Source organism: Arvicola amphibius, chromosome 14 (genome assembly GCF_903992535.2).
Source record: "Arvicola amphibius chromosome 14, mArvAmp1.2, whole genome shotgun sequence".
In the NCBI taxonomy this organism is placed as follows: domain Eukaryota; kingdom Metazoa; phylum Chordata; class Mammalia; order Rodentia; family Cricetidae; genus Arvicola; species Arvicola amphibius.
In genome coordinates this window covers 48,667,830-48,692,165 of record NC_052060.1, presented here as the reverse complement: position 1 = coordinate 48,692,165, position 24,336 = coordinate 48,667,830, and the positions used below count along the sequence as shown (strand labels likewise).

At 40.3% G+C, this 24,336-nt stretch overlaps 1 protein-coding gene across 1 annotated transcript; it reads right to left on the bottom strand.

Moving 5' to 3' along the window:
- Positions 1–3,839: 3,839 nt before the first annotated feature.
- Gtf2b (general transcription factor IIB) lies at positions 3,840–21,793 on the bottom strand. Its single transcript, XM_038311305.1, has 7 exons — positions 21,647–21,793; positions 15,887–15,993; positions 8,432–8,565; positions 7,546–7,692; positions 7,284–7,413; positions 5,408–5,689; positions 3,840–4,580 (listed from the first exon to the last, which is right to left on the bottom strand). Exons 1-7 carry the CDS (start codon positions 21,661–21,663, stop codon positions 4,447–4,449), a joined length of 951 nt encoding a protein of 316 aa, XP_038167233.1. The 5' UTR covers positions 21,664–21,793; the 3' UTR covers positions 3,840–4,446.
- Positions 21,794–24,336: the final 2,543 nt, after the last annotated feature.

Below are 24,336 nucleotides of genomic sequence, written 5' to 3'. Positions count from 1 at the left end.
TACTAAGATGTTGGTAATTCCTAGGTTATAAGAGTTTCTGAGATGATTCTTAGGGGAATCGACCATATGATTAGAAGGTAGAACTCTGAACACTTACTTATACCCTATACCCCTAATGCCTGGCAAAGGAAGATGTGCTGAGGGATATTGATACCAATGGCCAGTAATGTAAACATCAATTAGACCACATAAGAAAGCTGCCATAAACACCTAAAGGGGATGGAGTGACTCTTTTCTATCATCCGACCACTGGGAAGACTGAAGTAGAAGGGTTTCAAATTCCAGGCTCCATTGAGGTGCTGTTCAGAATGCCAGATTATATACACGCAGCTCAAAGAGCAGTTAAGAGCTTCCTAATCGCTGGCTGTGTGATGGTTCCTGGAGGAGGGAGTGCCCAAGGAAGAGCCAGAGTTCTGCCTGTGGCACAGCCTTGGCCATCAGGCTGTTGACTTGTGTCCTTTTATTATAAGGAGCAAGCTGGTAAACCTATTTCCTTGGACCCTGCTGTAGCAAATTAATGAAATTAAAGTGAGAGAGCTTCAATTATCAGTCAGCTGACAGGGATAGCAAACTACTGTCTGCAATTTACATCTAAAGTGGGGCTCAGTTTTGAACCTGTTGGAATCAGACACTACCTCTAGTTAAGTGGTGTTGGAAATTATTCCTAAGTAATGTCTGTTTAGGTATTACTTGGTTTATAAGAAAACTCCCTCACACATAGCCTACACACACACACACACACACTCACATGCACTCCACACATAACCTGCAGACATATACATGCACACAAACTTGTGTCAAAGTGATTGGTATGTAGGAAGAAAGTTCTTTTCCTCTCAAAATTGTACTTTGATTTTCTCTCAAAGGCCTTTTGAAGCTAAAGGCCACTGCTCCCCCACCTCAGACCATGAAAGGTAATAAGGGAAGTATGTGAAAAACACCAGGGTTGCTCTGATCTGGAGATCATCTGAGAATGTCTTTATTGTGATACCATGCAGTCCTGATACCGAGGCATCTGTGTGAGTATCTGGGATGGGGAGAGCATAAGATGTCTTGAGGGACTCAGGGAGTCTGAGTAGCTCAACCATTGTTAGATGAGATGAAAATCCAGCATCACAAAAAGTCAGGGACACTGACATTTGGAAATATTAGCATGGGGCATAGAAGCTTTTTGCCTGGATAAGGAGCAGATGGGTCCTAGGCTGACCCTTTCAACTGTTCATCTAAATAATTAAAGTAAATCTCACACCTGTGGTAGAAAATTACCTCAGGACCCAAAGACAGTCATGGGTAGAATACATTCACTGCAGTGAACACAAAGGCTTACTATCAAGAGATAGTAACAGTGGTGCAGGAATTTTTAGTTTGGAAGAATAGCTAAAGGGCAATTTCTAGTTAACTCCTTGTCACCAGGCAGATTCAAAAGTTATTTTATTTGCATGTCTGTGGTATGCACATACACATTTGTGTTTCCGTGTGTGCAGGCACACGTGGACATGTATGTAGAGACTCAAGGTTGACCTCAGGTGACTCTTGACCGCTTTCTACCTTATATATTGAGGCACAGTCTCTTGACAACCCAGAGCTTATGTTTCTGCTACTCTGCCTAGCCAACTTGTTCTTGGGAGTTCCAGTTGGGCCCTCACACACACCCAGTTTTCAAGTGGGTTCTACCCTTTTCTCCACTCCCCCAAAAGAATTTACTCCTCTCTTTTTCTCTTCAAGATAGGGTTTCTCTGTGTAGCCCTGGCTGTACTGGAATGCACTGTGTAAACTAGGCTGGCCTTCAACTCAAGAGATCCACCTGCCTCTACCTCCATAGTGCTGGAATTAAAGGCATGTGCCACCACCACCTGGCTAGAATTCACTCTTAAAAGCTTTTTTGTAAGAAGCTATATGTACGTTTTGCTTCTAAATACTCTTTAATAGAATTCTACTTGAACAATACAGCTTATCTCAGTACAGAGACAAACTTCTTGTAAAATCATTCTCTGGTCTGGTTTCATGGAAAGAACAGTTTCTATCAAGAGACCTCAGTCCCATCTCAGCTACTAAGTGAATGTAGGTCTAGAGACATAAGTGGGAGAGAGGACCTGTGTGACAGGGAAGATAGTGCAAAGGATCCTCCATCTTGTATTGTTGCTCATACTGTTTCAGGTTTAACTAGAATTTGATGAACTTGATGGAGAATCCCATGTAAAATTGCCAAACTATTCTAGGAACCCAAGGCCAAGATACCCTTGTGAATTTAATTTCTATTAAACTGCCTGCTTGTGCAGTTAAGCCCTTAGCTTCTATCAAATTGCTTGCATACTCTAATCTGCCTCCTCACCACTGCAGCTGCCGAGCGAGGTGCCAAGAACATGGCTTCTGCCTTCAAAACCTCTTGCTGTGGTCACTTCGGGCTTCAATTGGCTCCCTAATACCTGAGTGCAGTCTTAGCCAGGTGGAACAAAGACTTCGAATTGGTGTGGAGAATTCCCTGGAACAACAGACTGAAAGAGTATGAAACTGACAACTAAGACCTGAATTCAGTAATAAAAGACTATCAACCAAGGTAGTTTCCAGTGAGTGACTTCAGGTGACCTCAGTGTTTTAAGGCATCACATGCTAACATGCACAGAATGGATTTGCATGGAAAGTAGCCTGTGCTAAGCTCAATAATTACCAACTTGCAAGATAGCTTAAGGAAACAATGATCTAAATCTAGACAACTTATGGGGGTTCTATTTTCCAGCTTTCCTGAGGATTGAACTATAGTAATCGCTAAAGCTACACTTCTGAGACATAGTTGTGGTGGCAGATTGTAGTCACTCTGAACTAGGAGCTATCTGTTCCTCACTAAAGCCCAGGGAACATACAAGTGTACTGTTGTCCTCCTTCTACATGAGATGTGACATACTGAGAGTCAAGAATGGCACCCATGAGGGAAACATGGAAGAGAGACTCCTTCCATGTTTAGGCTTGAGCTATGTTGCTCTGGGACAATGGTCTTGTACCCTGTAAAGATTTGTCACTTGTATTGGTTTAATAAAATGCTGATTGGCCAGTAGCCAGGCAAGAAGTATAGGCAGGGCGACCAGACTAGAATTCTGGGAAGAGGAAAGGCTCAATCTGCATCACTCTGACACTGAGGAAGCAAGATGAGAATGCCTTACTGATAAAAAAGGTACCAAGCCATGTGGCTAACACAGATAAGAATTATGGGTTAATGTAAGATGTAAGAGTTAATAAGACTAAGCTAATAGGCCAACCAGTTTATAATTAATGTAGGCCTCTGTGTGTTTCTTTGGGACTAAACGGCTGCAGGACGCAGCAGGACAGAAACATCTGTCAACACTATGTAGAGGATAAACTTCACCAGGTGTGCTGTCTTACACTTGGACTGCAGTCTCCAAGCATCTGTTTCTACCTAGCTTTGTGCAATACCATGTAATGCAAGCAAGCACTCATGTTTCACCTAAGGAAAAAATAATGGTCATGTTCCTATGCCCATCCTCCTTCCAAGAGCAGTAGAATGACAGGGGTCAAAGTCCTCTATTGACCAAGATCTGAATGTACCCCCAGAGCTAATGACTATAGAGTGAGGACCAGCAGTCTATATTAGTGATGTCTAACAGAGTCAAGTTACCCATCCAAACTAAATAAATGGCAAAATTTTTAGTTTTCTCTTCTAGTGCCTAGGTTAAGATACCTTCAACACTGACATGTAAAATATTTAGATTATAAATGGTATAAACTAAAACAATTCCTAAACACTCCTAGGATCCAGTAATTGCCATACAAAGTAGAGTACCCTTGGCATATCCCAATAAATATAAGAACCTTAGACAAGTGGGTTCTGTAAAATGATTTATTAACATTTCAAATTTAATCAGTTGGTCTGCCTTTATTTCATCATCCTTTATGCTCACAAGCTCATCGAGAACAAGCTTCCAGACTGATGCTTTTCAAGACCTAGCATATCACTTCTCATACAACCTCTTATGTGTGCCTGTGGTTTGGATACTCAGACTACAAAATGTGTTGTAGATGTTAACAATGGTTCTCACGCTTTTGCTATTTCTGACTTAAAATTAAGAACATAAATATAAAAATGGTGGGAAACAAAGCTTTCTCAGCTCTTTTACCTGTAATAATATACAGAATTTATAATTATAAATTTTATAACAAAAACTTTAGTTTTAAAAAATGTTTTATTTGAGAATTACATAGTTTAATATCTTCGAAAATACTGTTTCCTAATCACTAAAAAAGAAAGCAGATTCAGTAAGAAATTTAAATCATTAAATATGTTGCACTAATATATACATACAGAATGCTAAGTAATAATATTTAGCTCTGGAATGCGTACCATCTTTTTCCTCATTAAAGGCTCAACCAGCACAATGTATGCTATGTATAAAGTTCCATGTACATGAGAGTATGACACTTAGTTGCTTCAACTTATAGCTGAGGTAATTTGTCCACTGGGGTGTCAAACTTGAAGTCTGAAGGGAAGAGATCTGGAGCCCGAGGGTAGATCAGTCTGTAGGACTGTCTGATTGTAACATCAGCAACACCAGCAATATCTCCAATTTCTAAAGGACAAAAAAACAAGACATTCAGTTGATCTGCTCTTACTACCAAAGGGCAAAACAAAAAACTCTCAATTTCACTTTTTAAAACTGATAATGAAAATCCATTTTAATAGGCATGACAAGAGATAAAGTCAATATGAATAGTGATATTGGCAGGCCTCTTTAAAGGTATCTTAGTAATACTAAAAGACATAATATATGCAAAGCAACCCAGAGAATGGCACTATGAGTGACAGGTACTGTGTTGCTTTTGCCAGGTATTGTTGCAAGGTTGAGACAATATATACTTTTCATGTGCAAAGCTAGGTTTATCTCTAGGATGGCATAAAGATCATCCTCAGCTACACAGCAGGTTTGAGGCCAGTGGGGGATACATGAGACCTTGCCTCAAAACAAACAAAAAAACCAAACGGTGAAGGGCTATAATGTACAATCCCTCCCCGAAGGACCACTGACAACTATTAGTAACATTTTCTTCAGTGATATATAACCGCTAGTAAGCTGCTCATGCTCCAATAAATAAACCTCCCATAAAAGATATAAATTAAAATTAAATTCAAACAGGAAAAGGAGACTTGTATACTATGCCTCTAATCACTTAAAAGCAAAATTCTATATTTTCTAAAGGTGTTTTATGTCTGTTTTGTTTTGAGGTGCTGGGCCAGGCCCTCGGGCACACTCAGCAGATACTCTCAATGAACAGAACTATATTTCAACCTACTTCCTTCTGTGATAATGTTTCTGAGGGGTTCTGAATCATTAGCCTTCTTAACCGTCAACTCCCAGCCTTGCCATCTCTCCGGCACACTTCCTAATAAAGATCCTACCTTTCTGTGTCCTCTTCTCAGCTGATGCCTGGGAAGCCATGTAAATAGCTGCCGCCGCCACAGAGATGGGGCTCCTGCCAGGAACCAAGTCCAGCTCCACAGCCTTGCGGGCTATATGTGTAGCTGCCATCTGTACTTGCTTGGGGAGGCAAAGGTTCGAGCAGAATCTGGACATGAAGTCCCCAGTTGTGATCAGATCCACACTGGTTTCCAAAGCTTTCAAAATCAGTTTAAAACAGCGGCCAATTTCTTTTTTAGAAATTCGAGATACGGCACATATTTCTAAAAGAGAAATAAAATTGAAAAAATGCAGAAGTTACAAAGTTCATTTTGTAATTTATCATTTTTTACAAAAATAAAATATTCTAGTTGTTAAAAATTAAATCATGACTTAAAGATGAGACCCTAATCCTCTCAGCAATATTTCCCATGGACCTTATTTATTTAAAAATAAATTCTCAGTTTATATTTTTATCATAATTTAAGGCTGTATTCTTTCAAAATAAAAATTTTTTCTATTTCAATTTATTAAGAAACAGTTTCGGGCTGGAGAGATGGCTCAGCGGTTAAGAGCATTGCCTGTTCTTCCAAAAGGTCCTGAGTTCAATTCCCAGCAACCACATTGTGGCTTACAACCATCTGTAATGAGGTCTGGTGCCCTCTTCTGGCCTTCAAGCATACAGACAGAATATTGTATCATAATAAATAAATAAATGTTAAAAAAAAAAATCTTTAAAAAAAAAAAAAGTTTCTCTAAGTAATCAAAAACCTCTCAAAAGATTAGTATTTTATTAATATAATTTGTATTAATATAAAGATTAATATTTATATGTTAATCTTTGTAAGGAATGTTCTAAGGAGAATGAAAGTACTCAAGCTGAAGAATGCCAAGTGCATGTATACTCTTTATCTACATGCTATCTCTAAATAAGCTAAAATGTTAGTCACCGCTTGAGTTACAGTCAAAGGATGTGTGATATAGTCTTGACTCTTCACTTTGACACAGGAAAACTTGAAAGATACTCATTGAATATATGGTGAATGTAGTGTCCAACCTGGACCTGGGCAATGAAAGTCAGTTATGTATCATAGTAAAACAGTGGGAGTAGGCTGTCCTGTACTCCTAAGTAAACACAAGCTTGACAAAACCCAGTAGTGATCAATGATCTCAACGTCTTTGCCTTGCACAAAACTGTTATCACTAGGCCTCAAAAAGAAAAAAAAATTACACTGAGACCTTTCTTCCAAGACTTGACACACATCAGAAGCTAGCTAGTAGTTGTTTTCATCACCAGTTACAGATGTCACTCCAGTGTAAAGCCTCTGTAGCATGTCAGGCCACAAAGCAGAGTCAGGTGGACAGTGGACTTACAGTAGCTATTAAAATGGTGTCACCTGCGAAAGCAGCTTGCAAAGAAGACTGTCTTTTCTGTCAAAGAACAAAATAAAGATCCACTGGCAAATGTCGTTGTTTAAAGGTTCCTACTGCTGTGAAGAGACACCATGCCCAAGGCAAGTCTTACAAAGAAAACCATTTAATTGGGGTGGCAGCTTACATTTCAAAAGTTTAGTTTATTATCATTATGGTGCAACATGGTGGCATGTAGACTGTCATGGTGCAGGCTACATCTTAATCAGAAGGCAACAGGAAATGAGACACTGAGTGTATCTTGAACATATATGAGACCTCAAAGCCTGCCTCCATAAAGACACACTTCCTCCAAAAAGAACACACTCACATCTCCTAACAGTTTCACTTCCTTTGGGGGCCATTTTATTTCAAAATATCACAGCCATGTACATGGATTACTGCATGCTATGCTGAAGACAAGCACTATCTGTTAAGTGACTCTACTTAGAGCAGTTGAAGCTTTACCTTTAAATGTCCTCGGAACTCCTTCTTGTCTACAGGCAATGTACAGACAAGCAGAAGCTATCGCATCATTAGCTCTTCCCTTCAGGCTCTTCTGCTCATATACTTGCTTGAATAAATTATTTGTTCGATCCTTCAAAGCAAAGAAACTAAGTTTAATTAAATATAGGCCATTTAATTACTTACAATATCAAAATTTTATGTGTTCATTAAATTATGCAGAGTAAATGTCAGAATGGCTTAAAGCACATGGACAAGAACTTACAACTATATTTCGAGGGAGGTTGATTCTGTCTGCCATGGTTGTGATTTCTTTGAAGGCATTCATCATTGCTCTATCAGAGCTACTCATTGTTCTCCGATTCTGATACTTAGAATTGCCAAACTCATCAAAACTTGCAGCTCCTGTACCCTATAAGACAAAGAGTTAACCTTGCTAAACATTTTTGGAAATTTTGAACAGACAATTTCTATGAAAATGAAATTTATACAATCTGACTACGTGTATCCAATGGAGCCTGTGCCTCAAACGGAAACTTCCAGGTGAAGATGCTTTAAAGAAGTTTGTTCACAGACACTAAAGTAAATCTAAACAATTGTTCCAGAACACAGAAAACAGAAAGTGAAAGTTCAATTGAATTTATAGAGTTCATACCTATGCTGGGTCCGACACTGATTCCAAATCTTAGGGAAACAGATATTCATGTTGCATCTCGCCAGAAAAAGGCTTACACAACAACTATAAAAAATATAATACTGTTTTTGTAATTGTATGTTTATGGGTAATTTGCCTGCATGTGTGCCTGTGCACCAGTGCCTGACTATTGCCAATAGAGGCCAGAAGGATATTCTGAAACTGAGTCAACAGTTTGTGAGTCACAGTGTGGATCCTGGGAATTAAATCCACATCTTCCAGAAGAGTAGCTCTTAATCCCAGCCCAAGATTATTATACTGATTCCATGTTCTTCCCTCCATGATGAGAAAAAAACCCAGATCAGTAGAGTTCCACAGTGCTAACACTGGCAAATCTTATCCCCAAGTCAAGAGTCTCCTTTGGGTTAATGATTGATACTTTTGCAAAAAATCCTAACTTTCCAGATCTTTATCTCATCCACCCCCCTTGGCATTTTTTATTAAGTGGAATTATTACCTTGCCAATCATGGTGGACAAATCTCCATCACTCAAAAGAGGATTCTGAGAATCTCCAACTCGAGAAGGGTCTTTTGTTGCTTTATCATTGCTAAAAGTTCTCCATTCAGATCCCACATCGATAACCCGGTCCCCTAAGAAGGTAAGCACACAGTTACTTACTTAGCCAGGAACAGAACTGACATCCCCATGCTGGCTAATCGCTAGCATCTCAACATGGCCACCTGGGCTCCAGCTTAGTCTTACATGTCTGCTCTGCTAGTCCAGTAATAATAAACTATGTAAATAGTATGCTATCATTATTCATATCCCAACTCTTAGAAGAAAAATTTGGTTAAAAATAACACAAAGAAAAAGCTGATGTGGTAGTATGTGCCTATAATCCTAGTATTTGGGAGGCTGAGGCATAATAGAGAAAAATCAAGGCTATACTGACTACATATACATAACAAGACCTTACCTCAATGACCAAAGCAAAATAATAAAACTATTCTTATGTGATACAAAGAAAAACAATGAAGCCAGGTACAGTGGAGCAAGCCTCTTATCTCAGGACTCAGATGATAGAGGCAGATAGATATCTGACCCCCATGAATTCCAGACCAACCAGGACTACACAGTGAGACCTTATCTCAAGAGAGAGACAGAGAGAGACAGAGAGAGAGAGGGGTGACTCAGAAATAAAATTTTAAAAGGCAGCAAGCACACTTTTCAAGCAAAGAGGTTATGATTGGGTGTGTGATATCAAAACACCTGGTCACTACTTTAGTAGGAGGAGCTCAATGTCTGGAAATATCTTTAAAGTAGACAGAGATAACACTGAATATTAAAATACATGTTGGTCAGTGTGTCCACTGTAAATATTACCAACTAATCCCAAGAGCTACATAAACACAGGTACCACTTTCACTGTTCCTCACAACTCATGTTATTTGGCCAAAGATCCCACAGCTACAAGTGAAATGTGTATCAGCTTCCGACCAATTCCACTGAACTCTTTCAATGAACTGTACCTTGTTCATCTTTGCCAGCAATTACAATGCGTTTCAGTATGGACAGTCAACAAATATAATTACAGATGTTGAAACCAAGTTGCTGCTTAGCTTTGGAAAAGTTATTTAATTAAAAAAATTTAAATGAAAGTCTGAGGAGGTAGCTCAGTAGTTGAGAGCACATGCCATTTCACCAGAGGACCCAAACCTGGTTCTCAGCACCCACATCAGGTGGCTCCCAACCACCTGAAACCAGCTCCAGAGGATCCATGCTCTCTCTCCATGGGAACTTTATTCCTGTGCACATATCCACACACAGACGCAGACATATGCAAATTTAAAATAAAAATTTTAAGTTTTAATTGCATTTACTTATTTTGTGTGTTGGAGGGCACATACACTATACATGTGTAGAGGTCAGAGGATAATCCTCTCCTTCCGCCATCTGGGTTCAGACAGATGACTTAGTATGACAGGCTTGGTGGGAAGCACTAATCTGTTGAGCCATCTTTATGACACCATTTTATTTCATTTCTATGCCTTATTTCTTCAGATTTCCCTAATAACTTCACATTTTAAAAACTGTAAGGTTAAATGAGTTAATGCACTTGTATAAGCATGTAAAGTTCTTGAAAGTGGCTGTAAGTTCTCAATGTCTAAACACTGGCAGATGTTCTCACTCTCCATTTCGGGGGAGGGGGTGGGGGTGATGACAGAGGCATTCATCTGACCCTTAGATTTTAACATGACAGTTAGTATCCTCACCTGCCATCTCCATATGTACTGAGAAAAAGCAGGGAGAAAGGAGCAAAGACCAACATTAGAAGGCATTTTAACATGCCAGCCTGACTGTGACTCCAAGGAAGGACAAGGTTAAGTGAAAACGACATTGTGTGGCTCCCATGCACTTGTGTTTTCAGAAACAGTCAATGAGGCCAACTTTCCCAGTCAGCAAGACAAAAACAAAAACACACACAAACATAAATTACTGTGGTCTTCAAAGCAGTTACCAAATTTGAGAAGTTAAACAGATCAAATGTCATTAACTTATATGTAGCTGTATATACATGAAGCACATAAAGTTTTTTTCAAGCACTTAAAGCCTTGAGCATGCTAGTCAAGTGTTCTCTGAACTTCACTGTCAGCCCTATCTTTGCTTTTATTTGAAGCAGGGTCTCAGGAAATTGTACAGGCCAGCCAGTGACTCATTCTAGCCTAGGCAGGTATTTAATTGGAATTCTGTCTATAATTCCTAGTAGCTGGAATTACTGTTCCACTAGGCCCAGCTAACGTTATGTTTTCAAGGGACAAAATGAATATATCAAGAAAACCGTACAGGTGGAAATGCATACAGGTGTGTCCACATGCTGTAATTCTACCTGCATATTTAGAGATAAAGCACCAGCAAGCTAAAATACTTCATTTCATAACATTTTCCTTTGGCATAGAAGTACCTTATAGAGATTGCTTTATACTGTTTTTAAAAAGACAAAATGGACTTTAAAAATAATAATTACAAGGTGGCCTAGTACATAGTATAAACAGAAAGCCCAGCAATGAACAATGAAGTAAAGTTTTCCAAATATGTGGAATGATCTAAATGACTCACTCAAGAAATCTGGTTTATAATAAGAACCATTCCCTTTTAGACATAACTGCTCAAAATAGCATTTATAAGAATCAAATTTCCGCTGGGCGGTGGTGGCACACAACTTTAATCTCAGCACTCAGGAGGCAGAGGCATGTGGATCTCTGTGAATTCGAGGCCGGCCTGGTCTACAAGAGCTAGTTTCAGGACAGCTAGGACTGTAAACAAAGAAACCCTATCTTGGGGGGTGGGGGGAAGAATCAAAACTCAAAGAGCACAGCATGAAATAAAAAATTATTCAGAAAAATGTCTGAATATATGATTCCTGCTTAAAATTCAAATGAGACAGTATTAGAAAAGTTTCCTGGAAGAAAACTGCAAGTCAGAATCACTTCAAGGGGAGAGTGATACAAGAAAGCCCAATGTGTAGACAGTACAGTCACTGACAGAGGAAGCCTTTGTGTAATCAACCTTTATAGTGAGAAGCCTACCATACCAGTTAACAAGCACACACACATACCCTCAAGTATCCTAGAAACAGAAACAAATGCCATTTTTCTCCTCTTAAACTACACACTGACTCTGTAAACTTAAGCAGATGGGAGCTCTTCGTGACAACAGTGCTAGAAGCACTGACAGACAGAAACCTCCACTGAGACCACCTTCATCTCTGTGACACAGCCTTACAGGCTTTTACTCTAAGTCCATATAAAGAGGAAGTCATGCCCAGCACACGTCACTGAACTTCAGTGTATAAGCCAGACCAAAGAGTGGCATCTAAAGAGCATCATCACACTCTAAGGAAATAAACTGTATCTATTCGTTGAGAAACAAATGAAAGTAACATCAAAAAAAAAAAATCATTCTTGCTAGTTCAAAACAGTCATCACTATAGCACCTACCTTTTGACTTATCAATGACTAAATTTTGGAAGAAAAGGTCAAAATGACTATTTTTCAGATCTATTTTCCTTATGTTGTTTTTAAAAAGATGAATTTAAATTTAAGTGGTGAACATGACATATTAAACTGGAAGTGGAACTGCTAATTTTAAGCAATAGTAATGGGAAATCCTAATTCATAAGGCATGATACTGATTTTCTTTTCTCAGCAGTGTCGATGTTGAAATAACGTTTAACCCAACAGGATAGGCATTTATGCTCCCATTCAGCTACATTCCCTAGCCCCAAAATTATTTTCTAATAGCTACGAATGCAGCTACAAACCTAATATTTTGCTGATTATAAATCAATATACAAGCAATGTAATGTACAAGGTCAAATTTAGGAACAAACTGATAAATACCCTAAATATTGTACTGCTATCTACTGCTGAACCAACAGTGACACTGTCACATTATTAGGATCTAGTTGGGGGCAGGGACTCAGCAGTTTTGTGGAAGGAAGGAAGCTCTACCTCACTGGCCTGCTTAGTCACAACACACCTCAAGAAGCACCAAAGGGTGAGGTGTGGTAATGCACTCTTCTAATCCCAACAAGGAGATTGAGGCAGACAGATCTCTGAGTGACAGACCAGAGAGGGTTACAGAGAGATGGCTCAGTGGGTAAAAGAAAGTAAGCACGACCACACATTTGTTAACCAGGTGCAAGGGGTGTGGGTGGAGACAAAGAAGTCTCTGAGCTCATTTGTCAGCAAGCCTCACTAAAGGGCAGCAAGCTCTAGGTTCATTGAGAGACCCTGTCTTAAACAAATAGGGTGGAAAATGATAGAAGACATCCTTGACCTCTGCCAGCTAACAAGCTCATGTACACACATGCACATCACAACCCACAAACCAGCTAACAAGCTCATGTACACACATGCACATCACAACCCACAAACCAGCTAACAAGCTCATGTACACACATGCACATCACAACACACAAATCAGCTAACAAGCTCATGTACACACATGCACATCACAACACACAAATCAGTGGTAAAACAGTGAATGGCAAATCACAGCTTTTCAATATATTCTACAGCTCATGTGAAAGTCAAACAAACCACTATTATACACTGAACAGTTAGTTACATGGCTGGTTCTTGTGCCAAAGTGGAATGGATTTCTACAATCTCCCAATCTGAGTGGTTCTTAAGATTTCACTGACCAATCCCATGCACTCTGGTCTAGACACAGTCTTTGGTTTCCTTCAAAAAAATACTTGCATTCCTGGTAAGTCTCTTTTTATTTGTTTTTTGTTTGTCTTGTTTTTCAAGACAGGGTTTCTCTGTAGCTTTGGAGCCTGTCCTAGAATTCGCTCTGTAGACCAGGCGGACCTCCAACTCACAGAGATCCACCTGTCTCTGCCTCCTGAGTGCTGGGATTAAAGGCGTGAGGCATGTGCCACCATCACCTGGCGATAGTTCCTTTCTAAATCAAGTATATGAAGAAAACATGACTACTCTCCGATAACTACAAACCTAGTTTATTCTGTTTTTATTAAGAAATTCTGGTGTTATTAAACAGCCCACATTTTTTCTGACCACTGTCTTCCTGGGGGTATTCTGAAGAGTCATTCCACGTGTGCAGCATCTCTGCATAACAAACAATGGCACTGCTATCTAATCAACAAGCTAATGACTTCACTCCAGCTTAATGGGCCACAGATTTGTTTGGACATGAGTACAAGATAGTAATAAACACTATAAAATGTTGCAATACGGCAACTTGCATGCCACTTACAGTACCGTTGAGTTCGATCTCCACAACTGAAGTTTACAGTACAACTGAGTGACAGAGACAAGCAGCAAGAGCACGCCTGTGGTTTCTGCTGCAATTACTAAGTGGTGAAACAACTGAATATGGGCATGTTCCAATAAAACTTTATGCATTACGAAACCTAAATATGGTAATATTCTCTTATACCCAAAATCATTATTATTTCAATTTTTCCTCAACCACTTGAAAGTATAAAAGCCATGAAAGCCATATTAAGAACATGTGTTAGCAGTATGCTGGCACCAGAAGCAATGGATCTCAGTCTCTATTAGTAATTCTATATGCTTTAAAATTCCCACTGTAAGCTAATCAAGGGGGTAAAAAAGTCTTGAATACTTAGTGGTAACAACAAACAAAACCTTCCCAGTGTAGGTAAGAAGCAAGCATTTGTCACAGTTTCCAAGTCTAATAGCAATTTTATTCAAAAGTGACTCAAATTGCTCAAAGGTGGGGAGTAGAGATCAGAGAAAGAGTGCTTCCTTAACATGTAAGGCCTGTGCTTCATTGGCCATACTCAAGACAAAACAAACCACTACCACTTCTGCTCTCGCTACTGCTAAACAGAATCCTCATTCTTCTGTGTATCTAGATTAGTGAGCAAATAGGCATAAAACTGAAACTGTATTCATTTTTCTTTTTGTAGTAATGGGAATTGAACAAAGAGGTTCTCCCAGTGCTGGGTAAGCATGTTACCACTGGCTATATTCTCAGCCCTAAAAGTAAAATTTTAAGATGTGACATATTTGAACAATAACACTTTAAGCTAGATATTCTATATCCTGACACCATATGCAATATTTTTTTAAAGATTTTATTTATTTATTATGTACACAACAATCCGCCTCCATGTATGCCTGCAGGTCAGATGAGGGCGCCAGATCTCATTACAGAAAGTTGTAAGCCACCATGTGGTTGCTGGGAATTGAACTCAGGTCCTCTGGAAGAACAGTCAGTGCTCTTAACCTCTGAGCCATCTCTCCAGCCCACCATATGCAATCTTAACATACCTTATTTAACTATAAGCCACTAGATGAGGCTCAATATTATTACTATGAAATCTACCATATTTATTTTAGTAGCATACAAGTGACACAAAAGTTAGATATTTATTAGTTATTTGAGTATCACTCCATCTCCTCTCTCTCTCACACACCTTCCATTAACTATTTAAAGCTAAGGATGCAAATACTGTGGCCTTTTCATTTTTCTTTTTGTTCTGAGGCAGGTTTTCTCTGTGTAGTCGCAGACTAGATTGGCCTTAAGATCCGCAAGCCTCCTGAGTGCTGGAATTTTTATTTTTTTTGATTTTCGAGACAGGTTTGTTTTTGGTTTTTCTCTATAGCTTTGGGACCTGTCCTGGAACTAGCTCTTGTAGACCAGGCTAGCCTTGAACTCACAGAATTACACCTGCTTCTGCCTCCAGAGTACTGGCATTAAAAGCATGAGCCACCACTGCCCAGTGAGCCTTTTCCTTTCTTTTTGGTAAATTTCTATTGTGGGAACTCCTTCAACCAATAGCCTTTTAGATACCAGCCCATTTTGGGCATGGTCTGAGGTACTATATAAGCTCAGTTGTAAAGCGTGCTCAGCTCTTTTCTGCTGAATTCGGTTCCCAGCTTCCAGAGCACACAGAAGACAGCAGATCTTTACCCTTATTGTGAACTTTATTCCCAAATAAATAAACCTCTGTTATAGTCCATTACGAGCTTTTGAGCACTCTTTAATACGCCTATACATTTCTACCTATATTACAAAACATGTAGTAGTTACATATGTGCAATGGTACATGGCAAGTCTGCAGACTATGCACATTTCTATTTCTCTTTTTACTTTATTGTAACTGTGACTTGCTTGTGTGGGGTGAGAGTTGTTAAAATGTATTCATTAAAACTTTTTTTTTTTTTTTTTTTTTTTTTTTTTTTTTTTTTTGGTTTTTCGAGACAGGGTTTCTCTGTGGCTTTGGAGCCTGTCCTGGAACTAGCTCTTGTAGACCAGGCTGGTCTCGAACTCACAGAGATCCGCCTGCCTCTGCCTCCCGAGTGCTGGGATTAAAGGCGTGCGCCACCACCGCCCGGCTCATTAAAACTTTGGAAGCAGTACAAAAGCAAAGTACTGTGGATTGTGATTTAAATTAAAACCTTAATAGCTACTTACCTACAACTAAGCCACATTCAGGGCAGATCATATCGCCGGCTCTGTAGTCCTCTACTAAAATTGCATCTGGATGATTCGGACATGTGACTCTTGGGAGAGCATCCAAACTACATGGAAAAAACAACAACACATTTTTATATTTTCCAACTAATAAACAAGTCTGAGTTTTATTGTCTTCTAGTAATAGGTAAGCTGCTAAGATTTTGAAATCCTTGATTAGTATAATAACAACTTATAATCACAATAGCCAGCAGCATTTATATATAATTATCTGATTTGTGATCTTTGCTATTTATTTCTATTGTTAGGGAATAATGGTGTTTTCTACTTGTCAGCCACCATAATGATGGATTTAGCATAGCACAGTAAAGGCAACACACATTGCATGCAAGACAATCAGTTGTAGCTGTGCTGGTCTTAGGTCTGATGATTTTAGCTAGTGAGGATTTTAGCTTTGCTGGGCATACTAACACGTGCTATAGTCCCAACACTTGAGGCTAAAGTAGGATTCCTTGAGTCCAGGACTTCAAGATCAGCCCAGACAAAAGACAAAAGTATTTTCACAAGTTAAAAAAAAAAGAAGAAGAAGAGGAGGAGGAGGAGGGGAGGATTAAAAACTGGATAACCATACACAGAAGAATCTAGATTTCTATCTATTATGCTACCCAATCAATTCAAAATGGACCAATGACCTTCATGTAAGATCTAACCTTGGGGGCTGGAAAGATGGCTCAGAGGTTGAGTGCTTACTGCTCTTTCAGAAGACCTGGGTTCAGTTCCTAGCACCCACACAGTGACTGACAACCACCCATTAACTCCAGTTCCAAGGAGTCTGATACTTTCTTCTGGCCTCTAAGGTCACCAGGCACACACCCAGACACAAAAATAAAAGTAAAAGAGATCTGGCACTTTGAAAGCACTAGAGGAAACAGGTAAAAGGTACTTCAAGCTGTAGGTATAGCAAGGACTGTGTAGGAGGAGAGAGCTGCTTGTTGGCTCCCACTACCCAGAGCTGAAATAATCACACAGAAACTGTATTATTTAAATCATGCTTGGCCCATTAGTTCTAGCTTCTTATTGGCTAACTCTTACATATTAATTTAACCCATCTCCATTAATCTGTGCATCACCACGAGGTCGTGGCCTACCAGCAAAGTTTCAGCATGTCTGTCTCCGGCAGTGGCTCCTTGGTTTCTCTGACTCCAACTCCTTTCTTCCAGCATTGCATTTAGTTTTCCCCACCATAGGTCTAAAGCAGTTCCTTTATTACCCAATGACAGTCACGGCGTACAGAGGGGAGTCCCACATCAGGACTGTCTTAAAGGATCCCAGCAGCAAAGGATATAATCCCAAGAATGGAAAGGGTGACTGCATGAAAAAACTAAACGGCATCTACACCGCAAAGAAAATAATCAGCAGAGCTAACACAGTGCACAGAGTAGGAAAACCTCTGCCAGTGACATAGGAAACACTGTATATTAATATCAAGAAGCTATATTGCACTCCAAAAATTAAGGACCAAAAATCAACTAGTAGACTAATGAAAGACAGTTCTCAAAAAAAGAAAAAAAAAAAGAAAAGGAAACACAAATGGCCAATATTTGTAAATGTATTCAGTATCTTTAGCCACTGAGGAAATTAAAACTGCTTTTTATCTCATCCCAGTCAGAATGGCAATTATCTAGAGACTAAATGACAGCAATAGTATGGCAACTGCGGAAAAGAAGAATCATCACATGCTGCTGATGGGAAGAGAAACTGTTACAGTTGCTGTGGAAATCAGAATGGGCTTTCTCAAAAGACAAACTATAGGGCTGGTGAGATAGCTCAGTGGGTAGACGTGCTTATGGACAGGCATGATGACTTGAGTTCAGCCACTGGGACCCAAATGGCGGAGGGATAAACCAACTTCCATAGGTTGTCCTCTGATGTGGTTAGAGGAGAAAGCAGAATCCCACCAACTGTCCTGACTCACACCTTGGCACAGGCCCTCCCCCCAATAAATAAATACACTAATAAAACTTTTAAAAATAGAACTATGTAATAGACTATACAACTCCTAGGCAGATACCTGAAGGTTCTAAGTAAACACATCACACACACACTCAAATACCCATGTTCATCTGTAACAATGTAATGAAGTGGAATCAACTTTAGGGTAAAAATAATGTGTTACCAATACACAGCCTTAAAAAATGAAGCCTTAGGAAACAAATGGAAATGGAAAGCATTAGACTAAGTGAATAAAACAGAACAATAAAAACAAGGACAGCATGATTCTTTCATGTGTGGAATTTGTATTCAAGTTTTCATGTATGTATATTATACATACCCATACATGTTACATATGTATGTAGGATCTGAAAGAAAAACAGGGAACTGTAAGCAGGAAGGAAGTAACCTGAGGGAGGAGAAGGAGGAAGAGTGAGGCCGAAGGGGCACTATTTGGAAGAAGTGAACCAGCAAAAAGGTGAAGTCAGGACTGACTAATACAAATGTGTACACCAACGTAAGGCGTGCCCTAAGACCATTATACTGCACGCTAGCCTAAGAAACTCATTGCAAATGAAAAATAATGACTACAAAGCTAACATATTTACTTAAGAGTTATGACATTAGTAACAATATTTTCCTTTTATTTGTTTAAAAGACAGGTGTTGCTCTATAGTCTTATTGGCCTCAAACACACTATACAGCCCAGGCTGGCATCAACCAGGAGCCTCTTACCTCAGCCTCCTGAAATGAGATCACAGGGATGTGCCACAAAGCCCAGTTCATGATATTAGTAACTTTTTTATTTATCTTGAACAATAAAACAGCTTGGGGAAATTGATTAACCTTAAATGACTTGATAAAACATGCTTTTAAAAAACAAAGATTCTTGGTCAAAACCTTAGTATTGTTTTTGGAAGGTGTGAGCCCTCTTCTAAAGCTCACTTGACATGTACACAGCTAATGGTTCTGTCGCAGTCACCACAAGCATACACTTAAAACACAAAATTGACTCTTTACAACATGTAAATAGACATTTGTGGTTTAGGGTCAAGTTTCTCATGCTAGCTGTTATAACTCAGAACGTTTTAACCACTAACATTGTTTTTCATTTATTTACTTTAAAGGTATATAATTTTTGTTTTATGTATGTATTATGTAAGTGCATGCATGCATGTCTAGTGCCCAGATGTCAGAAAAGGCATCAGGTTCCCTGGAAGTGCAGGTACCATTTGGGTGCCAGGTCCTCTGCAAGAACAAGTGCTCTTAATACTGAGCCATCTTTCTGGCTCACTAACTACCAACTTTGAAGTCACATAGAAAACTTATTTTAAAAAAAAAGCACATAATAACCACCAAATTTACTCAACTAGAACATATCTTGGACTTTTCTAATAAGGAAAATTGAAGAGGGCAAAAATTGCTTTATTCTGGAAATTTTTTTAAAAAATTATGAAAAATAATAGTACATAAAAACTGAAAGGCTGTCGATATAAAGGAAAATGTTAGCAAAATAAGGGGAGTTTTCAGTAAATGAAGCAGGAAGTTACCATAACAGTATGTTACGGATTATCACAGTTTAGCACTTATTTCGTATGTTTTTGTTTTTTTTCAGATAGGGTTTCTCTGTAGCTTTGGAGTCTGTCCTGGAACTTGCTCTTATAGACCAGACTGGCCTTGAACTCACAGATAATCGCCTGCCTCTGCCACCCTGATGCTGAGATTCAAGGCGTGCACCACCACCGCCCAGCCAGTTTAGCACTGTTAACAAGTAGATGAAGCCAGCTGTGATGAAGAATACCTGTAAACCCAGAATTCCAAAGCAGAGCTAGATCTGCTACCATATTTAGGCCATACTAATAATGATACAAAGATACATGGTAAGTTCTGGGGAAGCTTAGACTAGAGTGAGCATCTCAAAAAGGAACTAAAAGTACATTAAAGGGGCTGGGAAGGGATTGGAACTCAGTGGATAATAACTATACAATGAGTTCCAGAGCAGCTTAGACTATAGTCTCGAAATGCAAAAAAAAAAAAAAAAAAAAAGAGGAAAAAAAAGAAAAAGAAAAAACACAAACAAAAACAAACAATAAAAGTAGGTAAAGGGAATGGGAATGTAGCTTAGAGGGAGAGTACTTGCCTAAGGTCCTGGGCTCAATCCCTAGCACTTAAAAAAGGGAAACATAGGAAAGTTTACAGTGTTTTTAAATGACAATGGAATTATTTAAAGTATAGGTATTTTGTCTGCATGTATGTCCGTGAATCTGTGCATGACCTGGTACCAGCAGAGTAAGAGGGCACCGGATCCCCTGGAGCTGGGGTAACTGAACATTTTGTGAGCTGTCGTGTGGGTGCTGGAAACTGAACCCAGGGTCTCTGGAAAAGCAATCAGAGCTCTTAAATTTGCACAATATCCTGCAAGATAGGCACTCTTCATTTCACAGGTCCTGGCCATAAATAAATAAACAAACAAACAAATAAATAAATAAATAAATAAGTTTCAAGGAATTTTTTAAATGACAAGTTTAAAAATTGTAGCCAGTGAGTTTACTATATGTACTATTTAACTACAACTTGTGTTTCAAGAACACAGAAGTTCCCGTTCCAGAAGATGACAAGCTGTGCTTACATATGCACACATTCAGCTTTCACGCAGCCATGGGAAAATTTCAGTACTGGATAATTTGGAGAAGCTGCTTTCAGGTCCCCACAAGGAAGTCTTACCTGACAAAACCACACCCAGATGGAATGATTAAATCATAATTAAATCTAATTTAAAAATAAGTTAGAACCGGTAAGCAAGAGTGTCAATGGCTTTAGTTCCACACAAATAGTTAAAACTGCTCCTCCCCATGTCAACCTCTCGCTTTTTATAATACAGTGTTCGATGTTCCCAGAAAGGATCTGCGTGCGCGTCTGTGAATAATGGCTTCCCCTGGTGACGTTTATCAATTCCACACAAAGTAACCACCTCAGGAAAAAATGTGCCAGCAAGTGCAGAACTTAATTTGATACTTTGAATACACTCTGTATTAACTAGAAACCAATGGAATGCTGATCAGAAATAGGCATGCATGCTGGGGCACTCAAAAGGTCAACACACTGGCATGACTCAGTTTACACATATGCCAGAATACTAATATCTACCTCACAGTGGTTACAAGAGATGTAATTAGGGTCTGCAAAGCACTTTGCAAGTCACAAGATTAAAGGCTGTCTCTGAGGACCCAACACGCATTTCCTGTAGATATTAAGTACACTACGTTTTAAAAATACATTAAAAATGACTTGCAGCATATGTAATTAATTTCTGGCAGACAACATCTCCTTCGGAGTGCTCAATGATACTGGGGGGGGGGGGGGCTTTAGGAGAGAATTATTCAAGTCTCCGTATGTGCATTTTCTTTCCACTTCGGGGGGCGACCCGTTTCCACCAGGCTACCAACGCTGACGTTTCCCAACTTCCTAGCTGACAGATCCACAGGGACCTAGCACGTAGCTTCCCCAGCTGTCTGGAAAGGAGGCGACGTCACAGCCCCTCACATTGGATGGGCCGTCGTGGGGGAAACACACAGAAAACAGGAACGTGACACAAAGACAGCTGAGGGGTCCGGAGAGAGACGGAGGCCGGGGCGGCGCAGAGCCGCGGGGACGAAGCTTGACCGCGGCGACTCGGGCGAGCAGGGGACGCCTGCGGCAGCCGTCCTTCCAGAAGAGCCTCGGCCCCGCGACCCCCGGTTCCACTCGTTCCGAGGCCGCCGAACTCACCGGCTGGTCGACGCCATCTTCGCGGCTCCGCCAACAGCTTCTTCCCAAGCAGGAAGCGACTCCGGCGGCCGGACGCCCCGAGCCGGCCTTTTATGCGCGAATCACTCGCGCGCAGTTTGCGCGACTACGGGTCGGGAGGCGGGCCAAAAAGCAGGCGATCCTAATGACGCAAGCTAAACGCTTCCTGGATTTCTTTGCTGAGTAGCTGTAAGCAGCAGGTCGCTGGAAGAAACTTCGGAGCCACCGCGGAGAGAAGCCAGGCGTGGTTACTCACACCTTTAATCCCAGCACGCAGGAGGCAGAAACTGGATAATCTCTGTGAGTCCGGGGAGCAGCCTGGTCTACGCAGCGAGGCTCGTGGACAGTCAGGACTAGAGAGAGAGACCCTGTCTCGAACTAAACAAAACAAAACAAAAAAACCGACCCAGGAAGAGTCTCAGAGAATCCAGCGAATGAGTTCAGAGTTAGTTCTCCAGCAAACCGAATCAAAACTCAAAGAAGTTGCCCGTGGTGGCGAAAGGCGTAAGCATCAGACCAAAACAAAACACCACAAATCAAATGGGCAGATAGACAGACAGACAGACAGACAGATAATAGGTAGGTAGGTAGATAGACAGACAGATAGATGATGGTTGTTAGGTAGGTAAATAGATGAGAGAGAGAGAGAGAGAGAGAGAGAGAGAGAGAGAGAGAGAGAGAGAGAGAGAGAGAGGAAGCAAAGCTGTTTGAAAGGGGCAAAGCCCTTACCTCAAACCACTCCTTTACTTTCAAATCAATTTTCCCTGTCTGATTGAATTTCTCATTTGCCCTGAGTAAAGAATTTGGAATAAAAAGAAATTGGCTTTGGTCTTTAGGAGTGGCTATCAGTTCAAGTTCTGTCACAGACCAACAAGCTTCGAATTCCTACAGGTCTTTTACCTCAACAGTGTAGGAATTGAGTGGATTTGCCTCAGAGGCACTTCTAGAATCGACAGGAGATCAGATGGAGCCCAGTGACAGCGGTAGTGCATGCTGTGAAGGAAAGGGAGAATCTGGTCCTGCCATGATCCATGTTGTTTGTCTTTCCCCAATCATCATTGGACATTGAACATTCTATCTAAGGATAGAAAATGTAATAGAACACCTAATGACTGCACAAGGGCCTATTATACATTTATTTGTTTGTTTATTTATTTATCAGCTAAACTGGCATCAAAATGACAGCCTCAAGGCAGGTCTTGTGGTTCATCCTTGTAATCCTAGCACTTAGGAAGCAGAGGCTGGAGGTCCAGAGATCCAATATAGCATGGGTTACAGAGTGCGAGCCTGTCTCAGTCCTTGCCCGTTTACTTAACAAAGGGAATGTAGCAGCATTTCATTTGTATTTTAATAAATAAAGCTTGACCCACTGCCTAGTCTTACAGTGGTGACACACACTTTTAATTCCAGTAGCCACACTAGTTGACATAGAAACTGAGCAGTGTATGCCTTTAATCCCTGCCCTAGAGAGGATTATAAAATGGGAGGAGACAGCTCTCAGGCTCAGGCTCATTCTGAGATTCCTGGAGGCCGGATCACCATTTCGGCCTGAGGTCGAGATAAGAGCCAGTGGCTGGCTGTTTTGCTTTTCGGATCTACATGCTGAACCCCAATTTCTCTTTCTGAGCTTTTATTAATCATGCTTCATGTAATAATGCTACTTCTTTGTGAATGAACCTCCTGGCAAAGTTGGAATTAAAGTAACTGCAAGAGAGGCATCTTCCACTGTGATAAAAACCCAGATATTAGCATTAGTAAACACTTCATTTGTTAGTGGAAATCAAGGGCCTCTTAAGCAGTCGTTGTTTTCTTGAACAGAGTAGAAGCTAGGAGCTTCCTTTAAAGAGCAAGAGTTGCTGGGAATGCAGTCAGTTGTCTGCACTGCAGGAAGGCCCAGGTTCAGTCCCAGCACTGCAGAAAAACAGGTGTGCCAGTGCAAGTCTATAATCACCACTTGGAAGGTAGAGACTGGAGGAGGGGTTCAAGGTCATTTTTGGATACCTCATGAGTTTGAGGCTAGCCTGGAAAGCCAGTCTGTTGTAAGCACTCTGAGCCCTGAGTAAGTTGCCCCAGGAGATTTTTCGACAAAGCCTTTGACTCCATTTTGAGGGCGGAGAGTGACTACTGGTTTCTTCCCACAGTATGAGAACATATTGAATGGCAACACATTAGCAAGGCTCAGTAGGTTCAATGGGGGCAGTTTGTCATATAAGCCACCTGGTTTGGTAATCTGGCTGAGGCAATGCAGGTTCTCTTATTCCAACTGGCATGGCTAATGTTAGCTATTCTATCTCACAGCACACTGTACTTGTATCTGTATATCCAGATTCATCTATGTGGCTTACAGAAGCACATTGGTTAAAGAGGCTGCAGCAGAATTCAAAGGCATTAGACGTGGAGAGAGAGAGAGAAAGAGAGAGAGAGAGAGAGAGAGAGAGAGAGAGAGAGAGAGAGAGAGAGAGAGAGAGAGGCTGTATTGATAACAGATCAGTTACATAAGGCAGCCGAAGCTGGAGCTGCTGGCTTTTGGGTGGGAAGCTGTGAGGGGAAGGCTGGACTGGAATCTGTGAGTGGAAGATGGGGCATCCAGGTCCAGAGAGGTGGAAGATTTTGAAGATCAGCTTTAATGAAACTCATATGTTCCAGAGTAGGAGTGTGAGGATTAGAACCAT